Raw genomic sequence first — 20,448 nt, 5'->3', positions numbered from 1 at the left:
TTTTGCTTTTTAACAATGACAAAAAAAGCGCAGCCTTCATACATTTAATTTCCAAACTATCACATCATTGTATGATAAAAAGAAAACAGCATATTAATCCAAAATGTTTAGTCAAAAAATAAATTTTTGAAGGTGCAAACATGCAAAATATGAAATTTTTTAGTTTTTCAAATTAAAAGTGCAAAGGAAGCAAGCATTCACCAGGAAGAGAAATTAAAAAGACTAAAAAGAATTACTCTCTTACCATGACTGGTTCAATAGTCTTATAATTCTAAAAACATGCAAAAACAAAAATTATTGGGCTGATCATTGAAATAATACATTCAAAACAAATAAGGATAAAAAAGACTATACATTAAAAACAAGAACATACATACAAAAACAAAAATAAATGTTTAATTTCTATCTAATTTATAAAAACAATTTAGAAGGGCTAACATATTAAAATGTGACAAAACATTCTACCAATAACAGACATCATAACAAAACCAAGGACAAAAATTACTTTAGAGCAAAATATGATACACAACCAACATAAATTTGAATAATGATTTATGCTATTATTTCCCGTATTTTCTCGATTTAAAAGCATTAATAAAAATATTTTGAATACATATTTACCGTTCTAAGACTTCCAAACTGAAGCATTTCATGATCCTCTTCAACTCCAACTCTAAATACGATAAAAAAGATTAATTATCATAAATGTAGTGGATTAACAATCTTTATGGGTGAAATGTAACTATACAAATCATGAAATATATACATTTTGGTTTATTCATTAATAACTATATAATTAATAACTATATCATTCATCAGTTTATTCATTAGTAACTAATCAAAGCATAAAAATTTTTCTTTTGCAAGATGTAAAAAAGAAGAAATAATTCAACATCAAATCCAGAAAACAATTTTCATCAAAATTCAATGTTAAGAATATTAACACATTAAGGGCCGCTCACGAGTTTTCTCGCATTGCATGTCCTGTCTGTTACTGCTTTGTAAATAAAAATGTTACGATGATTTTAGAACGCACAAGTTTGCCCACAAACTTATGATCCAAGGCATATATATGTCTTACAGATTTCTTTGCAGTTCTCAATGCATTAATTCCAATTCCAATAAGAATTAAGAAAATTATAACACACACCCTAATTTCATTAAAAATAGAAATTCTTAAAATTTTATTTATAAGCAAAAAATGATACATCAAAACATGTTAAATATAGTTCCTACAACAACCAAGCATTTCAACAATGTTAAGTCAGTAACATATAATAATCTATATTTTAAATCAATAAACAGCTTTGGCCAATAAATGAATCTGAATAAATATATATTTTTTTTACTTTGTATTAAACTATATTACATCAATATGCATTTATATATTTTTTTCAACTTTTTTTTTTAATAACAAGCTTTAAGAATGATATAAAAAAGAGCTTTATTACAAAATAAAAATTGAAATTCACAAATAAAGGTGTTTATGTAATTTTGTTGTTTGTAATTACTATTTTTTGTGTGATTATTCATATGCTAAATTGGCTAATCAATATTATAAATAGATGGCACTGCATGTATTCCCTAAACTGTATAGTTTGAAAAGAATGAGGAACATTTTGTTTCTCACTTCCTTGTCTGTTCTAGAATAAACTAATACAACTAGGCACAGCTTGCTTTTTGTTAGCGGTAATGTTAAATGTGAAATGCTATGTCTTATCCTAAATATTATGTAATTTTCATCCAAGTTTTGTATAAATGTGAGTGATAACAGATTGCAAAAATAAATAAGCAAAAGGCAACCAAGAATTATTCATTGGATAAAAATACCATACTCAGAGAGAAATGGCAAAATATATGAAAATACACAAATAAGAAAGTTTGGTTTTAGTTATGCAATATTATAAATATTTTTGTTAAAACTTACGGTATGCCAAGCCAAGCAAGCAATTGTGTAGAGAAGCCACCACAAACAATGACAGTCACAATGGCTATCACTGATGTGGTAGTCAACATAAGATGTCTCTGATCTGATAATGTATTGCGAATGGCTAATGCGAAAGCCATTGCTCCTCGCAGACCTAAAATAAAAAAAGAAATTATCTTCAGAAAATTTGAAAGCACTATAAATTTCTATGCAAATCTAATAAATTGCAAAGTATAATTGTATTAATGTAACAGGGTACTGTTGTAAAATATTATTGCAACTTATATTAAAGAATACAGAATGTTGGTGGAATGCATATACTAGGAAAAGATGAGTATTTCATGGAATGATAGAATTGCCTACCTTGGCATTACATTGAATAAGCATTTAACAATTTTTAAAAATTTCAAAAATATCAGCAATAATTTTTTAAATGCAAAAGCTAAATTCATCTAATCCATTCATTCACTTAATTCTCATCTACAAATTTAAACTCTCATGGAAAAAACATCTAATTTATAAAACCATGCCGAGACTTCTAATCTTCTATGTATCCCTAATCTGGGGGACTTCTAAAAAAATCCATATCAATGGACTTAAAAGAATGCAAAATGTGACTGTTCGGCAAATCAGTAACATGTTGCAGTTTGTTCGAAACAATGAGTTCATCAAGGCCTCAACCAGTTACAATAAATGAACTTCATAAAAATTTATAAGCAAGATTTTTTCATAAATTGATACTGTTAACTCGATTTATCATTACAAATTGAGGATAAATCATTTTTTTAAAAGCATGCAATTTGTAATTTGTTTATGGCAGTGACATTTGATTTGTTGTGAACAATATTTTCAATAATTTAATTCATTCATATATTTTTCAAGAATATATTATTTTTATTAAACTTACAGCAAGTCATAAAATTTGCTCATCTATATTAAAAAAAATACAGGAAGATTGTGAGGGATTTATAGAAGGGAAAAAATATAACCAAAATATGGTACACGAAGAGGGAAGGAAGGGGGTTACTTATATAACATTTCTACAACAGACACAGAATCACCTCAGAACAACCATACACTTAAAATACATTAACTGCAGGGTAATATCCAATAGTTTCACTAATAATGCAAGGATTTGTGTAATGGTTAGCATTTTTTTAAATTGTGAGAGTCAGAACCAGGTTTTCACATTTTTCATATTCAGCTAAGAAACAAATAATTCATATTTATATGCATATTTTTTTTTATAATTCTGGATATAATATTCTTAAGATTTTAAATACTTAAATATAAAAGAATTCAGTTTATTATTTTTACAATTTAACTCAATTAGAAAAAAATAATTGGATGCAAAGAGGATTTAGAATCATATCAATATTCATACCATATTAAGCAACATTGCTTAGTCAATAGACAATAACAGAACAAAAATTATCACCTACTTACCAGAGAAAAACAGAACATGTTGAAAACTCAAAGGAATTTTGTTATGGCGCCCCAAATTCAGGAGTAAAGAAAGTGGATAAATATTTAAAGCTCTACCCACAGCAATCGCAATCTGAATCGTAAGTTAAGGTTCAAGTGAGAAAATATGATGGAAAGCTTTTCAGTTAAAATAGTGATTAAAAAAGAACAATTTACATATAAAAATAACAAACAAAAAATATGTCAAAAAACATTTTTTTAAGAAAATTTAAGACACTCAAATGTCATCCAACTGACAAATGAATTAGGATGTTATTCATAGCAAAAATAACATAGTCTTGCTCATGTAATAAGCAGTTGCTTCTAAAAATGTTAAAATATTTTAGAAATTTGTAAGAAAAATTCTGTAATTAAAGTTAAAAAAAAAAATCACAATTTTTCAATAAAATAGAAATAACCTTTTTTTAATTAAAAAAAATAGAGGTAAGCAGGTAGAAAAAGAACATGCCATAAAAATCTTTAAGACACCAAGATACTTTCAAATAAATTCATTACTCCTTTTTACTTTTATAATGTGGCAAAACTTAGAATCCTATTTGTAGTTTTTAACCACTTTTATAGCTTATTTTGAAAATTTTATTTATCAGGATATGAATGTAATTTAGAGTATGAAAATATTACAAAAAAAACTAAAAATAATCAAAAATAATGATATTCGAAGAATGCAAGAATACTGTAGCAAAAACTACAACAAGAAATTGGAGAATTTTATATTTAAAAATTTTTAAAATATTGCAGATACTCAAAAACTATATTATTAAGTTCTAAACTACAATGTCTATTTTTAGTAGGCTTTTTAAAAAGTATTTGAATATTTTAATAAGATAGCTTTTCAGATAATTTTTTATTGATTATTTTGTTTTAAAAACTTTACAATGAATTCAAAATTGATATGAACAGTTTTGTTAAAAATAAATTGTGTTTTAAAAATTACTATAGTGAAATCTCAAATTCATTTAAAAACACAGCACTTTTTTTAATGAAAATATAAGGTATATCAAAACTTTCCAAATCCATTATTTAACACTTACAGAAACAAAATATTTTCTGAGTGTAATAAACTATATTCAAGATGAAGAAACCTGACCTATCTAATTAAATATATGGTAATCAGCCATATCATAAATATATATTTTTAAAATCTTATTCTTTTCAGTATTCATTATTATGATTAAAAATATATATTGGTCTTTCAAAACAGATTACAGTGAGCAATTTGAAAAAAATGGGTGTGTAATATAAAAACGCCAAATAGATACACATGCTTTCTCACACTTAATACATATACAAACATAATCCAACTTGGGGAGATAAAAAAGAATCATTTTAAATTCAACAGAATTCCTCGCCACTAATCTTGTTCCAGCATATCAACTGAAGATATAATTAATTATGAACTAGAAGCCTTATATAAATGCAAGTTTTTGTCTGTGATACATATTTTTGAATAATTTATTTATTTGCCCTGTTAATTATGTTAGTTAGATAATATCAGTTAAGAAGATTAGTTCATTCTTGTACTTTTTACTTGACACACTTGGCTCTGAGAAAATGGATAGAGCTCAAGGTGATTGTTCCATTATTATAGCTCTTTCTCGCGTTCATAGCATGTTTCTTCTACACAGTGAAAAATAATCATTTTCAATTCAAAATGTGAGTGGGATAACACGAGAGTAATGAAGGACTTCATCTGATCTAAAGAAAAGCTTATTAATCTCGTATTTTAAAATTGTGAAACTCATTTGTACAAAAATTAAATTACACTTTTTAAAAGCTCTTAAATACATAATTGAAAGTTTAAGATCAAATTAAGATTTGATGAAAACCATATCTAGGTAATAAACAAAGAAAACTCAAAGGATACAAAGGCTGTTACTATAAATCCTACATGCCAAAAATGCTTCTGATAAGTGAACATAGAAACTCCAATGTAGCAAAATATGAAGTTTTCTGCTACAAAACTCAGCAATTCAAATATCTATAAGATAAAAGTATGTATTAACATTAAATGACAATAGGTTATTTATTTGATAAAGGTAAGATTTAAATAAGCAAACATATTGAGACATATGAAAGAAATATATAAATGGATTAGCTAATAAATTAATTTCTTGATATCTGAATATACCGCATATTAAATATTTGGATTCATTACATTAATGGAACTTATATTTTGATTTAAAATAAACCTTTAATTATTCAGGAAACACATTTGTTCCATCTACTGGCAATATTTATAAAAATCTAAATCTATAATCAATCATTTGCATATTTGAAAATTCTCTACTTTTTGTATATATTTATATATTCATTCATGCAACTGCATTTTAATGCTCCACAGAAATTCTTAAAATATATTAAGAATTAAAACTAAATGTTGGAAATGGTTTTCTGTACATTTAATCATATTATTTCTTAATTTTTTAATATATTTTCAAATAATCAATAATACGGAATGGAATTCCAATAAGCGAACATGACTTTTAAAAGAATCTCTCCAATACGAGAGATGTTTAAAGTTTATTAACTATTTTATATAGATATAGCTACCTGTATATTCATTGAAGAATTTTTTTTGAAAAATCAGATTTCTAGTATCAATATCTTCTAACTAGTCAGAGATATCCAATTATAATAGCACAATATATATTAACAAACACTTGACAGAAGCAGTATCAAAACAGCATGCTATTTCTAACAATTTAATTTTTCTTTATTAAAATACATATCGATATTATATGTCTAATAAGAAACATATTATAACATTTAATTAAAATTCACAATTAAAATAGAGCACTTTAAAACTCTGAGTGAACAAGGTTTGTTAATCTGTATACTTTTTTCATTTATTATTATTTAAGTTCAACACTTTTCAACATAATAAAAGTAACTTTTCTAAAATTCTGACATATTTATAAGCATAATATGAATAAATGCAAATCTATTTGTTATTTCTTTATTAAATGTTCAAAATTTTCGAGAATTAATCATTTAAGAACTATCTGCAAATAAATTGAAATACTATTTTTAGTAGATCAAATTCAACAAGCCTAATTATAGCTGATTATTTTTACACAAGCAAAAATTATACATATAAACTGTATATTAGAGTAAAAACAGTTTGCATAAAAAGAAATACTTGACAATAAAATCAAAGAACACATTATTCAGTTCATTTCAGCCAATCATAATTTTAACAGATAAGAAATTCTAACCTGTTTTGTTCTTGCCCTTGATTCAACTGTTAAATTATTGTAAGTATAATGAGCTTGACATATTCCACAAAATAAAACAGCAACAATACCTAAATAAAAGATTTAAAAAAATTCCTTTTAGAACAATTCATTCCACGGTGTTAATTTTTATTATATTCAAGCATTCATTAAAAGCATTGGATCAATAATATATCAACGAATACTTTTATTCTATAATAATTTCCATGAGATTTTCATAAAACAAACATTTAAATGAGATATATTATCATTTAATAAAACTAATCATTCTACCTTTAAATAAATCTATTTCTAAAAGTAGTTTTTATTTTATTATTTTACAGTCTGTACTGTGGCTGATCCTGACTGAACTGAGGATCTATTTACATTTTCAAAGTAACAGTAAATGTAAATGATAATCCACAATACAGTCAGAGCACAAGCATATGATTTTAAATCCCCTCCCTCAACTCATCTCTCTTCAAATATCTGCACCATACTGGTGTGAGAATTTGACACTTAACATAAGATTTAAAGGAGAGATTCAAATCTTTTATCTGAAACATCATAATATATATATCATTTTATGATTGATTCAACGATCATTTTATTTTTAAAATTTACCATTTATTATATAGCAGCAATGAGACGCACACAAAAAAATGTATTTAATATTCTCACAACATGCTTGAATATAAATCCAGTAACTAAGCCAATAAAAAGTACTGTTGTAAAAATTCTTCCAAAATTAAGAGAAACATATGGTATTTAAATAACAGTGATATAAAACTGAAAAAAAATTGTTTAAATTTTAATGCATATAAAAATAGTTTTCATACGTAATAATAATATACTTCAAAATTATTAAAAGGAATGTTAAATTTTTAATTAAAAATTAATCAACTTTTAAAAATTCCTTTCTTAATGATTACTTAATACCTGAGCCATAGTTATTTCTAGAAATAACTATGGCAAATTTATTAGGCAAATCCAAGTAAGGCATCTTGAATGATTATTTCATTGAACATGCCCTGTGAAGCAACTCTCAACTTAAAAGCCAGTGTATAAATACTATATACGACAGAAAACTGCATGATCAGCTTGATCTAATTTAATTAAACTTATCATTAAATTCCCTATTTTTGAGTTAATTTTTGTATACATACTTTCAGTTGATATTAATTTAAATTACCTATTTACAATGGCTTCAAATCACCTACATCAAAAACTATTCAATCAAACAATGAAAAACATATAAAAGAAGACCATTTTACATTTTTTTTCTCTATATTTCATTACTTCTTTTATTTGTTATGCTACAAAACTCTTTCAAAATATATTCTCATAAATTTTATAAGCTATATTTGCACTATTACATGCAGAGAAATCACAGATTATTTGTTAAAGGATTCAAAAGGGCAAAATGATTTAAAATAATCAGAATTTCACAAAGATGCTTTTACAATACCTAGCCACCTTTGGTGACCAATTTGTTCACCCAGATTATTGACTTTTTAAAAGATTAATATGGAATAATTAAATCATAGTGAACTATTGTCTTGACAACAGTTAAGCCTATTTTAATTTTTCTGCTTTTTTTTTATAACTTTCTGCTTGATACCTGTTTCTTTAATATTTTATTTTCTTTGTTTTTATGGAGTACCAGCTCTCATTAAAACATTTCTATAACTAACAGCAGCTACCCTATTAAATAGCAAAACATTGAATAGCACACATGTAAAAACATTCAATGACAATCAAATACAATAAGTAATAAGAGCTTTTTTGTGCTGCATATGTTAGTGTTTCATATATACAGACTGCAAGGGCAAATCAAAAAAGAAAATGCATTTAGCACCCATAAAATACATTAGGCAGAGATCAATTTAATATGGGTTTTTTCACGTCATTGGCCACATATTTGCTAGATGTTGCAGCAGGTGTATATAACTCAAACCCATCTTTTACAACATTCTATATAAATGTGTCTACTTTTCTTAAAATGTTCATTGATGAATCAATTTTCTAGTGTATAGTTTCAATATTAAATGACAAAACAAAACAAAAAGCCTTGCATGGAGCTATACATGAACGGTATGGAGGGGTATAGTACACATTCAATACTTCCCTTTTTGACCAACAAGATGCCATTATCACTGCATATGTTCCAAACAGATAATTAATGTCTAATTATCAGCACTAAACTGAGAGATGACAAGTGAAAAATTGAAATTGTATCTTACCATTGTATTGCAACTAGATATTGGAAAGCAAATTCATTTACAAATTTTTTAATTAAATCCCATTAAAATAATTTAAACACATACTTGAAGATATCTTTTATTTTATAATCTTATCTCTATCATTCCTGAATGAGAGAGAGTAATTTGGAGACAACAGAAAGAATTTGGTCAGTAATAAATACATTAAAATTCTTTCTCATAAATATTACAGTTTTTTTGTCCGTGACATGAGTTTTTTAACTAAATTTTGAATGGTGTATTTTGATATGGAAACATATTTCTGGAAAATAAACATTTTCAATAAAATTTTAAATGAATAATAAATACCAGTTAAATCAGCAGCTTCTGCCATCAGGAAAGTACTGTATGACATCAAAACAAAAAGACTAGATTCCAGCAAAGGAAAATCACACAATCGAGTAAATTTAGTTAAAGCAGCCGTCAGGCATCCAGTTCCAGATCCAATCAGAAAAGAGCAAACAAAGATGTAAACAAAATTTCCCACAGATTTAAATGCAGCTGTAGACTGAAAACCATCTTCTCCCTTACCATACATCTCAGCATAATTTCCAATTGATCTGAAAATTTTTTAAAAAAAATCACAAAATAAATTTACTCTGCATTTAATTAATAGCATAACAGACCTTTCAAAGAAAACAAACACTTAAAAAAAAGTAATGAATATTCTTTAACCAGCTGATCGTTTTTGATGAGTATGCTCATCATGGAAAAAGTACATTTTGCATTATGATGAGTTTATTCAATGACAATTATTATATTTATATAATAATCGTTTAATTATTATAAATATAATTAATTATTTATTATACTTATATAATATATATATATATATATATATGTTTATGCTAATTTAGATACACAACAGTTAAGTAGTTAACATACTACAGCAATGATAAGAAAATTTCCCTCAATACAAATCTTCAATACGAATACATATCTTCACATCAGTCCTTTTTAGTAGACAGATTATTACTTTGAATTAAAAAAAATCTAGTTTGAAATAATAATGAAGAATAAACTCAACTTAAACTTAAGATAGCTTTGGAAAACCTCAATAACTGTAGGCTAAAAAAGAAAATTTTTTAAATTACAAAAAGTTAAGAAGGTTATTTTTTTCCAACTATTTGGTTTGATTAATGAAAACTGATAAAATTTCATAACTATTCTTACCATTGTCTTCTTTTATATGTATACTTAAATTTTAGAGGAAAAAAATGATGATATATACTTAAAACTATGCTTTATAATTAGCTGTACATGCTGGGATCAAATCTGCTATGGAAATGCAAGCGGGAGAAAACATATTACACACAAATAACAAAAATGTAAAGATGATCTATCAAGAAATATCTGTGAACCTAGTGCACCAATTAGATTTTAAAAGCAGCAAAACACAGATTTTGGAAATCTTTCTACCTGAGTGCCACTAAAATAAATGTTATGAAGCTAAATTTGACAGAATTTCTTTTAGTGTATTCGATGGATTTGTATCTAAAATATCATTCAAACTGGATTTTTATTATGGACAAACAAGGTGTTTGGTTACAAATTAAAATAATAAATAATTACTTTTCAACTAATCATTTTGGATGTGTAGAATTGTTAAGTAAGCATTTACCTACAAAACTTTAAAACACAAAACAACTTTTTTCATAAAGCAGTTTACATGTACAGAAAAATAATATGCAAAAATCTTAAATTTACAGCATTCCAATTCAATTTTTTCAGATCTTTTATAGTTCCATTACACATTTAATATTAGAAGTTAAATTAATGATTTGAAATTTCGGTGGATTTACAGCCAAAGGTTTCTGGTTATAAAGCCACAGCTGATAAGCTATTTTGTGTTAAAATTATGCATATTATTTCAATAAATTAAAAAGATACAGCTTATCTCTGCACTAGAGCAAAATATTTACAAAAATTTCATCATTTTTTTACTTACAAAATAATTTTCTTATGAGAGAAATATGACTTACCCAGCTAAAACAATGGCAATAGCATCATTCAAAATACTTTCGCCAAACACCAGTGCATACAGATTGACATCAACGTGCAGATCATGAAAAATTGCTAATACAGTAACTACAGAAGGATAAGAAAGAAAATAGATTAAAAATCTGTCACTTAAGAAATAAACATTTATTAAATAATTATAAATAATATATTAAAATGCATACAAAAACTTTAAACATCAATAATGTACAAAAAAATCATATAACTAAAAACATTCAGTCAGTTAATGCAATCAAATATTTATATTCAATGGCTTTACATGATTAAAAATCAATGGCAGTTTATGTGTAGATGCTGTAAAATTAAGCATTCCCAATGTCATTTCAATGTAATAAATTATATTAATTTACTTATAATATTTGAATCCACCAGTTAAAAATCTAATGGAATTTCCCTTCTAATAAAATCAGTAAGTTTAGTTAGATTTATGTCCCATTGTAAAGCAACACTAGGGCTATTTTAGGACGGACCTCGTAATTTTGAACAGTGGTCAGATGACGAGGATGACACCTGAGCTCCACTCCACACCACACCAGCAGGAATAAAATCAGTAAAATAAATAAAATCGGTAAAATAAATACATAAATATCATTTTCCAGTGTAATAAGCAATTTGCTTATTACACTTTGGATTTAGCAATTATTTATTAAATTAATTATTATAATCATAATAATTAACTCAATATATTTTAACATGCATATTGGACTCAAATATGCATGTTCAAAAGCTCACAAAAAAACACAGTACTCAGGCAAGAGCTACCTATTATTAATAAATATATAACACAGTACAGAAATCTACATACTTAAATTGTTTTTTATTTAAAATTAGTCAAAAATAAAAGTTTAATCATAAAGACTTAAAATGGACTCCAAGAGTGATTGATAACAATACTAAGATTCTAACCCTATCATTCTCTAGAATACTGGAATGCCTGAATTTCTCTTTCATAGACAGAAAAAAAAAATGCTGCACTCAGTTGTATTCACAAAAATCTTAAAGGCTTAAAATATGAAAATTTTCTACTATTAATTTTAAATTCAGTAAGATTTTGACCAAACAATAACATTACATGAACAAGCAATTTGATTACCAGTCTCTATTGCCAACTAAATATGATTTGTTTCTTAAAATGAGTGAGATTGCTTTATGGTAGTTTTTTTTTTTATTGTACAATTTTGGAAGTTAAACTTTAATATCTTATTTCAGAGAAATATTTTGAACAACTAAAATTACTTGTAAATTGTTTTCATTCTAATTTAAAATAGCAAATGCTTTTTATAGAGACTCCCCTTTCTTATAAATTAACAGTATAGAAACTTGTAAGCTATATTTATACAAACCCATTCAAAAAATTACTAAAAATTTTTTATATAATTTAAAACTTTACATTTAAGATAAAGGAGAAAAAATGAAAATGAAACAAAAAGTCTATATACCTGGATCAGTAGCCGAAATCATGGCACCAAAATATAAACAATCGTTAAAAGTGAATTCTAAACTTGGCATAAGTTGGCAGAATGCAAACATCACTCCCCTGAAAAATAAACCATATATATTTACAAACTAACATAAAAATCATCCAATTCATCAAAAGAATTCATTAATCATAACAAAAAAATAAAATAAGTAAAATTTAAAAAATTCTGATGATATATAATTTAATTTTTTTTTAATTTTATGCATAATAAGCATTTAATAATATTTAAAATATAGAACATCAGGTTGTCCAAGTAAGTTCTCAAAAATTATAATTAAATTCTCCTCAGCACTATACTATGTCATTAATAATAAATAAAAATATCTTGAGCTAAAAATACAAATATGAAAAAAGAAGTCAAATGAAAGAAATGCCTTACCCAACCATAAAACAAGATATAGTAGTACCAAGAAAAGCATAGGTAAAAATGGTTCCCAGATTTCTAAAGAAGAATTTCTGAACAAAAAAAAAAGTAAAGCAGTAATTAGTATTGTTGACTTATTCATAAAGCTAATAATAAAAATGAAATGAAATTTGTACTATAATCATACACATGATACAAAATGAAAATTTTTGAAAAAGATTATCTGCTAAAAGTATACTATAAAATACTTGATACTTAAATGTTAAAAAAATGAACATATAAATCAGACTTTTTTCATAGCAATTTTGAAATGATCTCCAAATAACAATTGCATAACCACAATATTAACTACTGCATTAAATATAAGCCTGTATATGTTTTCAATTCTGCTTCACTGAATTTCTTATGTTAGCAACTATTTTGAACAATATGATCAACATGGAGCTCCCAATATAAGTCAAACTATAAAAACAATTGCATAAGATTTATAAGTTGTATGCATAATATTTAAAAAGTAACCAACTTAAAAAAATATTAACTTTATTAGTATATAAAATAATTATGGAACATTAAAAAAAAAAAAAAAAAAAAAAGCTCTATCCAAAAAAGATACTGAATTTTTAACTTTAACATATCAGCCCATTAACTCATTGTAATGATACTGCACAACATTAACCTTAAATTTCATCCACAATTTTTTTAAGAAAATACCACATCTTGTCAGTTTTTTATAAATGATAGAATGCTATTCTATGTTTAGTAATTTTTTTACACTTCAAAAATGAAAAATTTTTAAGTGAAGTATTGCATATATTTGACAAATTGCTATACTGGCATAAGAAAATCATATACTACTAAACTGCTTTGCAGAAAAATTCGCCCCTTGCTTCTCAACTAGTGAATAAAATCTAAATTTTGTCAGCTAATTAGAAGTAACTAGATCTTCAAATGTAAATCAGAAACACGTTTTAAACTACATCAACAATTGATTGTATCGGCCTTTTTTTAAAAAAATTGTTATAATTCCCAAGTTTAAAATCTACTACAAAAATTCAAAGATTTGAAAGCATAGAAGGAAGGAAATTCATATTGGTTATTAAAAAGATCTTAAAAGAATCTTCAACAATAGATGACACACTGAAAGCAGTGTATAAGTAGAGAAGGAAGATATTTAGAAGATAAGTCACATGAAAAGGTACATTCGCAAATAGTTGTTTTAAAATTTCAATTCCTTTTTAGACAGATTTATGCATAATCAGATAAAGGATATGATTTTAAATCTCAATTCCTGAATATGCTTCGTTGTTAATCTCTCAAACTGACAAGAAAACTGTGCATGACGGGGGAAAATATAAGTGATTGAAAATATTAATAATAATCTTCAAAATTTTCTATAGTACTTTTTCCCATCCTCAATGCAGCTTTTCAATTCTTGCTTATAAGGAATCTTTTTAGATTTAAAGTAAAATATGCAATGGTTGATATTTGCAATCCTATTTCCTAAGGAAGGTATTGCCATCCACCAAATACTGTAATCTGAAGAAGTAATAGTTAAGAGGGTCACAATATCCGAGTTGAATGATGGGGGGGGGGGCTTCTTATTTCAAAACTTTATGCTTCCATTAAATTCTAATTTGCTTTAACATACTTTAAATGCCACATCCCATTGATGGCTAAAGCATTATTGAAACCTGAAAATGATGATAATGGATGTGAAGTGCTAATTGTAACAACACCTTAATCCAAATCAGAAAGACCGAGCAATGATTTTTTATTTTCTATTGCAGTTTTCCAATACCATCATATTTACTTTTGTTCCAACACCACCTTTAAATTATTTCAAATGCAACATACATCAGTATCAAATTGTACATTGTTCATATCACTATCAAATAAATACTACAAATGACTGAAATAATCCCTTAGATATTTTTTAACAATATTTAACAGTTTACTCTTTCTAATTCTTATTATAAACAGTGAAAAATGGATGAAATGTTAGCTTTGGTATATCCATAGTTTAATTTTCTTCTTGGAGTTGAGTCCTATCGTTTTGGTATAACATTAAAATAAAGGATGCCTTAAAAATAAATCTAATTCATTTCAAAAGCCAATGAAATTCAGTACTGATATTTTTCATATTCATTCAAAATCCATAAGCCAGCACAGTCCTTAGCTACACATTTCAAATATACTGTTGGCATACAAACTGTATGTAACAAATTTTTCAACTAATTCTCAATTACTGACATATAGATTTGATTAAATAAGTATCTTCAATTTATCATAATCAATAGTGATATAACAAGTCTGTATGAGCCTTACACAAATATTTAAAACAGGGCTTCTTAGGAAATTGAATTTATTATTATTGCCAATTGTAAAAGTGCTTCATTTTTTAGATGTTTAATCATTCTTAAGAATACTATGTGTTGGATTTAAAATAATCCTATAATCCAGAATGAGTAAAAAATATTTATTTATATTTTTATCATTGACACAACTTTTATTTTTTTATAAATTAACAATTAAATCAATCATTTATTTTAAATTGTTTATTTCAGCAAAAATATCAATTATATTTCAAAATCTAACATTTAAGTCGAAGAATGATCAGCTAAAAATATTGCTGGTATATACCTACATAATTGTTACAACTGAGATCTATCAAATTATTTTATAATATGACACTGTTCATCACTTTGTGTGGATGATTTACCTAAAGTCATCAACAGAAAAGTTCCCAAATCTCTCAGTTAAAATCAGTTTTCCCAAATCTCTCATTGGAAATAACTTACAAAATTATTGCTACACAATTTTTATATAATGAGTAAATAGCACTATATATAAATTACAATATAATTCTTAGCATTCTCATGAGGCATATTTTCTTAGATATGATATGATAGATATTTATTATATCAAAAAAAAAGTGGAAATCCAAAAAATGAGATCAGTCACTGCATAACATTGCTACTGTGATATATGCAAAGCATCCCCCATGACAAGAAGGTCAATGCTCAGATTCTTTCCAATAAAGGTAAAGTACCCTCATCCACAAGGGTGTAAACCAAGAAATGCCACCATCACCACCAACAACCACCAGGAAAATGAAAATTTGCTTATTGTTTCATGCAATTTCTCATCTCCATATGTCAGGTGCCTTCCCAAAAGAACAGCAGGATGGCAGATTATCATAAAATTTAATTTTTCATTTAGCAAAATAATAATAATTACACATTAAAAAAAATGTGTGAAAATAAAAGAAAATGAGCTTAAGATTATAAAAATTATAAAATCTGCTACAGTAAAATTATTAAATGATTCTGTCGCTCAAATTTAATGCACTAAATTCCAAAATCTTGCAGTTTATTATTGTGGATGCATAAATTCTCTGAATTTTTTTCATAAGATAGCAATAAAAAGGCTATTATTTTTCACATCTACAATTCAAAAAACATTCCATACTGCTAATATTTAATATTGTTTACTTTTTGTATTTATTTGCATTTTTTTTATATGATTGGTGAGTAATCTCACCCTTAAGATTGTACTTTTTCTTCTGTCAAGTTTGAATATCATCTAATTTAAGAATGGAAGTGTTACTTAATATTCTAGTTGCTTTGTATTTCCAAATCTGGCAACTTTTCCTTAGATATAATTTTTGTTCTTTAATGAATTTGATTCTAGAAATGTTCAAACTCTAATAATGTTTCTTTTTAAATATCTGAAGCAGGCTAAATAATTTGCTGTTGAACTAAAAAAGAATATTTCTTTATAATCTTTAAATTATGATTCCAATTGAAAACGAAAACATTTCTATTAATCCATAAATTTAAATATATTTTGAAAGTAGTGCTTTAACTTTTTTAATTCAAGACCTTTGTTTGATTCCTCTTTTTTTCCCCAAGAACCCTATGTAAAACTACAAAAATACTCTTTAAAAAATCATCTATTTTTAAATTTAAAAAAAAAAAATGCTTATAACCATAAGAATTTATCTGGCAAAGAACAAAAAGAATAAATAAAAAAAATTAGTAAAAATAATAATTAGTGGCATAAATGAGCTTATTTAAACACATTTCAAAGAAGAAATTTTAATATTGTTGGTTACGTTATGACTCAAACTACTGGAATGATTATTCATTCAAATTGATAAAATGTCAATTTGAATTTACTGATGATTTGTCTTGTAAGATAAGAGCCTTCAGCAATATTTCCTAAGAAATTTAATCTTGCTTCACAATAATTGATTTTGTTCAAATAAATCTTAAATTTGCATTACATTCCAATCAATGCATACTTAAAACTATAAATAAGAAAAAATTTATATAATTTTAATGATTTATACGCAATTTAGGAAATCAAATGTCAATCCTATTACAATACATTAACAAATAATTTGCATTGCTTCATTCCACATTGTTGTCAGTTAAGACATGATACTATGTTATTGATAGCTAGTAAAAATACATAGATAAAATATTTAAACTTAATATAAATTTATCAACAGGTATTTCCAATTCATCTTTACAGAAAAATGTCTTTAATTAGTTTTATAATATTTTTATAATTACAGTTGAAATTAAAAAATATAGTTATGCTGATTAAAAAGGACACTGTGGTAGAATGAAGATTATTATGATCGGTGCAGTGAAAGTAACAGGGCGTATGTTTTTGGGAACATTTCTTTAATGATCATATTTCACACAAACAAACACAAAAGACAAAACATTAATGCAGGCATATTCAAAGAATAGCATTTCATCTCATTATTTACAATCACAATGCACTATGGGATGCCTATCTAATCAGGCACTGCCATCTGTTATCCAAAAGAGAAGATACAGTAATGCAACTGCTACAACATTCAATAGAAATAAATCACAAATTACTTACACGTTTTAAGCTGTATCCAGCATTAAAAATAATTGGTGGTAAAATGATGTTGAAAAATATTTCTGGATCAAATGTTGCCTGAAAACAAAATTCAATTATTTAACAAAAAAAAAGATAAACAAATAATATGTACTGATTATTTAAATAATTGAAGCCAGTTATTTTGATACAATAATTTTCAACTCAAATCAATGAGTTTCTCAAATGAATAAACCCCCTTTTCAATGTTTTGATATACAATCAAATGTCTATAATCTGAAAGGCATTAAATAATAATTTTTTTCTTTTTATAATAAAGAAAAAAAGATGACTTAGATACTTAGAAAGTGCTGAACATTTCACAAGAAAAAAAAAATATGCAACATGACAAATGAACTTTTTAAAGTTCTACTTCATTTGTGAGCAACAAAGTAAATAAAACAATTCAGTAACAGTCTAAGCTTCTATGTTTATATTTCTACAATTACATAATTAATTTTCTTTACATGTCACTCTAAAAGATTTATAATGAAAAGAATTTCTTTTGACCTTTCAAATTTATAAAAAGAAACCTCTAATAAAATAATTGAATTATATAATTTTTATATTACGTATAGTAATTATAATCGAATTTTAATAATTCCAGAAAAAAAAATAGCTTTAGGCATTAAAAACTATTACTTAAAATTCTGTTTCAGAAATTAATGTTTCTTTATTAAAAAGATCAGCTTCAACTTTGAGCTCTTAATACAACCAATGGAATTATAACTTCCTAAAGTAGTTTATTTTTTTCATCTGGAGATTAACTACTTAATACATAGATGAATGAAAACTTTTTTTTTTTCATTTAATATAACTTTTGCACTTACAAAAGTTGACAATAGTTTCCCCCTGTCTTTGGGGAGCATATATACCAAATTTCATCATGATATGATTAAAATTATAGATTTACATCAGGAACGTATGTATACATAATTTAAAAATGAAATATAAATTTAAAAGAAATCTTGGCACTTATGTATTAACTGCATGTCAGTGACGAATCAAAGATGTAAATTCATTTCAACTAGAAATCAATTTGCCAAAATACTGCAAAGATGTCTTGTTAGTATATTAGCTATTATTACCAATGACTCATGGCTAAATCTAAATTTAACCAATGACATGCATTTAATATCAAAGTGCTAAAATCTTACATACCACAGCATGATTGCATTACTCACTTTCTGATCAAGTTTCCTATTATCGACATCAGTAATTTCTCCTCGAAATGCATAAGCATATGTTTTATTTTCCTTCTTTGTCCCTGTACCTGTTGTCGACTGTTTAGAAACTTGCATCTGAAAGTACAAATTATCAGGTGGAAAGCTCAAGTTTTTTCCATAACCCCTGGCAGGAACAACACGTATATGCTCAACTTCATAATCTTCACCACCATAGCGAATAATAGCTCCTACTATTAATCCTGGAAATTAAAAGATGAAACTTTAATTAAGATTTTGTTTTAAAACAACAAATATTTATATATAATTTAAAAACTAATAATTTAATAATTATAAATTTATCATGTTATCAACTGGTACATTATTCTAATTTGAGTGAATTATTATATGGTTATTCTAAACATATCAATGCAATGTAATAAAATAGATTTCTTATTTTTTTTTTTTTTTCCTTCTGATGCATTGTTATATATTAAAACTAGATACATTCTGCAAATATTTTTCTCTCATCTCAAAACAGAACATGAAAATTGTTCTGATCAGATTTCATATACTGTGCATCCATCCCAGAAATTATAAATAAAATCCTTACCATAAATACTATGAGAAGTCTAAGAGATAAATCACTGCATTGTAATCCTCATCATATGAATAAATATTTAACTAATATCAAAACTGTCCATTAAATTTTTCAACTTTTCTTTTGGCATTGTTGTAAATTATTTTTTTAATTATTTCATTAATCTAGTTCTCTTTATTACTTCTAACTGCATAATTACAATTTAATGTATTAAATAAATCCTCCATCCCTTTAAAAAAATTTCTAAACTCTTCTTATAATGAAAGGTCCTCCTCAGTATAAATTAAACTCCTTTGTCTTATAAATATAAACCTGAAAACTCTATTTAAATTCAGTGCAATAAAGATATGAAGATGTAAGATTAATTAAGAATTAGCAGAATTCTATTATTTAAACTTTGTAACCCACCGCTCACACTAACATATTTTGTATCCAATTTTTGTATGGTAAAGCAAACTAAAACCAGAGTTGCCGGTCAAATTTGGCCAAAAAAATTCCAGGTACAAATATGCAATATAGAGAAAATACATGAACAGCACTTATATGCTAGTTATAATGGAATAACAATATTCCATACTTTTAATGAATGAAAAAAGTAAGGTTCTTCAATAAATATGGATTTAAACAAGATGCAATTCTTAAAACAATAAAATTTTTTGGACATGGATTCATATATTTTTTATAGTATTCTTCACAAATATAAAACATTATGCTAAAAAATAATTTTTTTTTTTTTTTTTTCCCCAGTTTGAGTAGTTCCACTTAGTAATCAAGCAACTTGTATTCATTATTCCAATATCAGAATTTTTACTCAGCTTTAGATTTTTAGGATATCAAACTCTATCAAAAATGTGTAATGTTTTTGTTTCTCCATTTATGTTTTTTTTTTTTTTTGACAATGTTTTTCATTAACTGCTTAACAAAAATTATTCGATTTTCATATAAGAAAGTCACCACTGTTTTAAAAGATTTTTTTAAGAGTTGGTTGAAAAAACAGAGCTAAACTGTAACAAATAATG

The 20,448-nt window shown here is 25.6% G+C and overlaps 1 protein-coding gene and 1 long non-coding RNA gene across 6 annotated transcripts in view; one reads left to right on the top strand and one right to left on the bottom strand.

Annotated features, from left to right (window-relative positions):
* The window catches only part of LOC129981710 (uncharacterized), a 74,958-nt gene extending 64,774 nt beyond the window's left edge, over positions 1 to 10,184 (top strand). The window contains exon 3 of the long non-coding RNA XR_008785350.1: positions 10,140 to 10,184. This is a non-coding gene — a long non-coding RNA (uncharacterized LOC129981710). The remainder of the gene's footprint in view (positions 1 to 10,139) is intronic.
* LOC129981708 (sodium/hydrogen exchanger 6-like) overlaps positions 1 to 20,448 on the bottom strand; it is a 43,606-nt gene that overhangs the window by 19,112 nt on the left and 4,046 nt on the right. For 4 of the 5 annotated variants that reach the window (XM_056092659.1, XM_056092660.1, XM_056092656.1 and 1 more), the window contains exons 2-13: positions 18,850 to 19,091; positions 17,648 to 17,725; positions 12,764 to 12,840; positions 12,344 to 12,441; positions 10,868 to 10,973; positions 9,195 to 9,445; positions 6,628 to 6,716; positions 5,277 to 5,390; positions 3,374 to 3,485; positions 1,928 to 2,081; positions 622 to 673; positions 245 to 271 (exon numbers count right to left, since the gene is read on the bottom strand). In XM_056092659.1, coding sequence (XP_055948634.1) covers positions 245 to 271; positions 622 to 673; positions 1,928 to 2,081; positions 3,374 to 3,485; positions 5,277 to 5,390; positions 6,628 to 6,716; positions 9,195 to 9,445; positions 10,868 to 10,973; positions 12,344 to 12,441; positions 12,764 to 12,840; positions 17,648 to 17,725; positions 18,850 to 19,091 — 1,400 coding nt within the window. The remainder of the gene's footprint in view (positions 1 to 244; positions 272 to 621; positions 674 to 1,927; positions 2,082 to 3,373; positions 3,486 to 5,276; positions 5,391 to 6,627; positions 6,717 to 9,194; positions 9,446 to 10,867; positions 10,974 to 12,343; positions 12,442 to 12,763; positions 12,841 to 17,647; positions 17,726 to 18,849; positions 19,092 to 20,448) is intronic. The other variant, XM_056092658.1, reaches the window with a different exon arrangement.

The sequence above is a fragment of the Argiope bruennichi genome, chromosome 8 (assembly GCF_947563725.1).
Source record: "Argiope bruennichi chromosome 8, qqArgBrue1.1, whole genome shotgun sequence".
In the NCBI taxonomy this organism is placed as follows: domain Eukaryota; kingdom Metazoa; phylum Arthropoda; class Arachnida; order Araneae; family Araneidae; genus Argiope; species Argiope bruennichi.
Note: the sequence above shows the minus strand (reverse complement) of the source record. Positions and strands in the feature narration are given on the sequence as shown.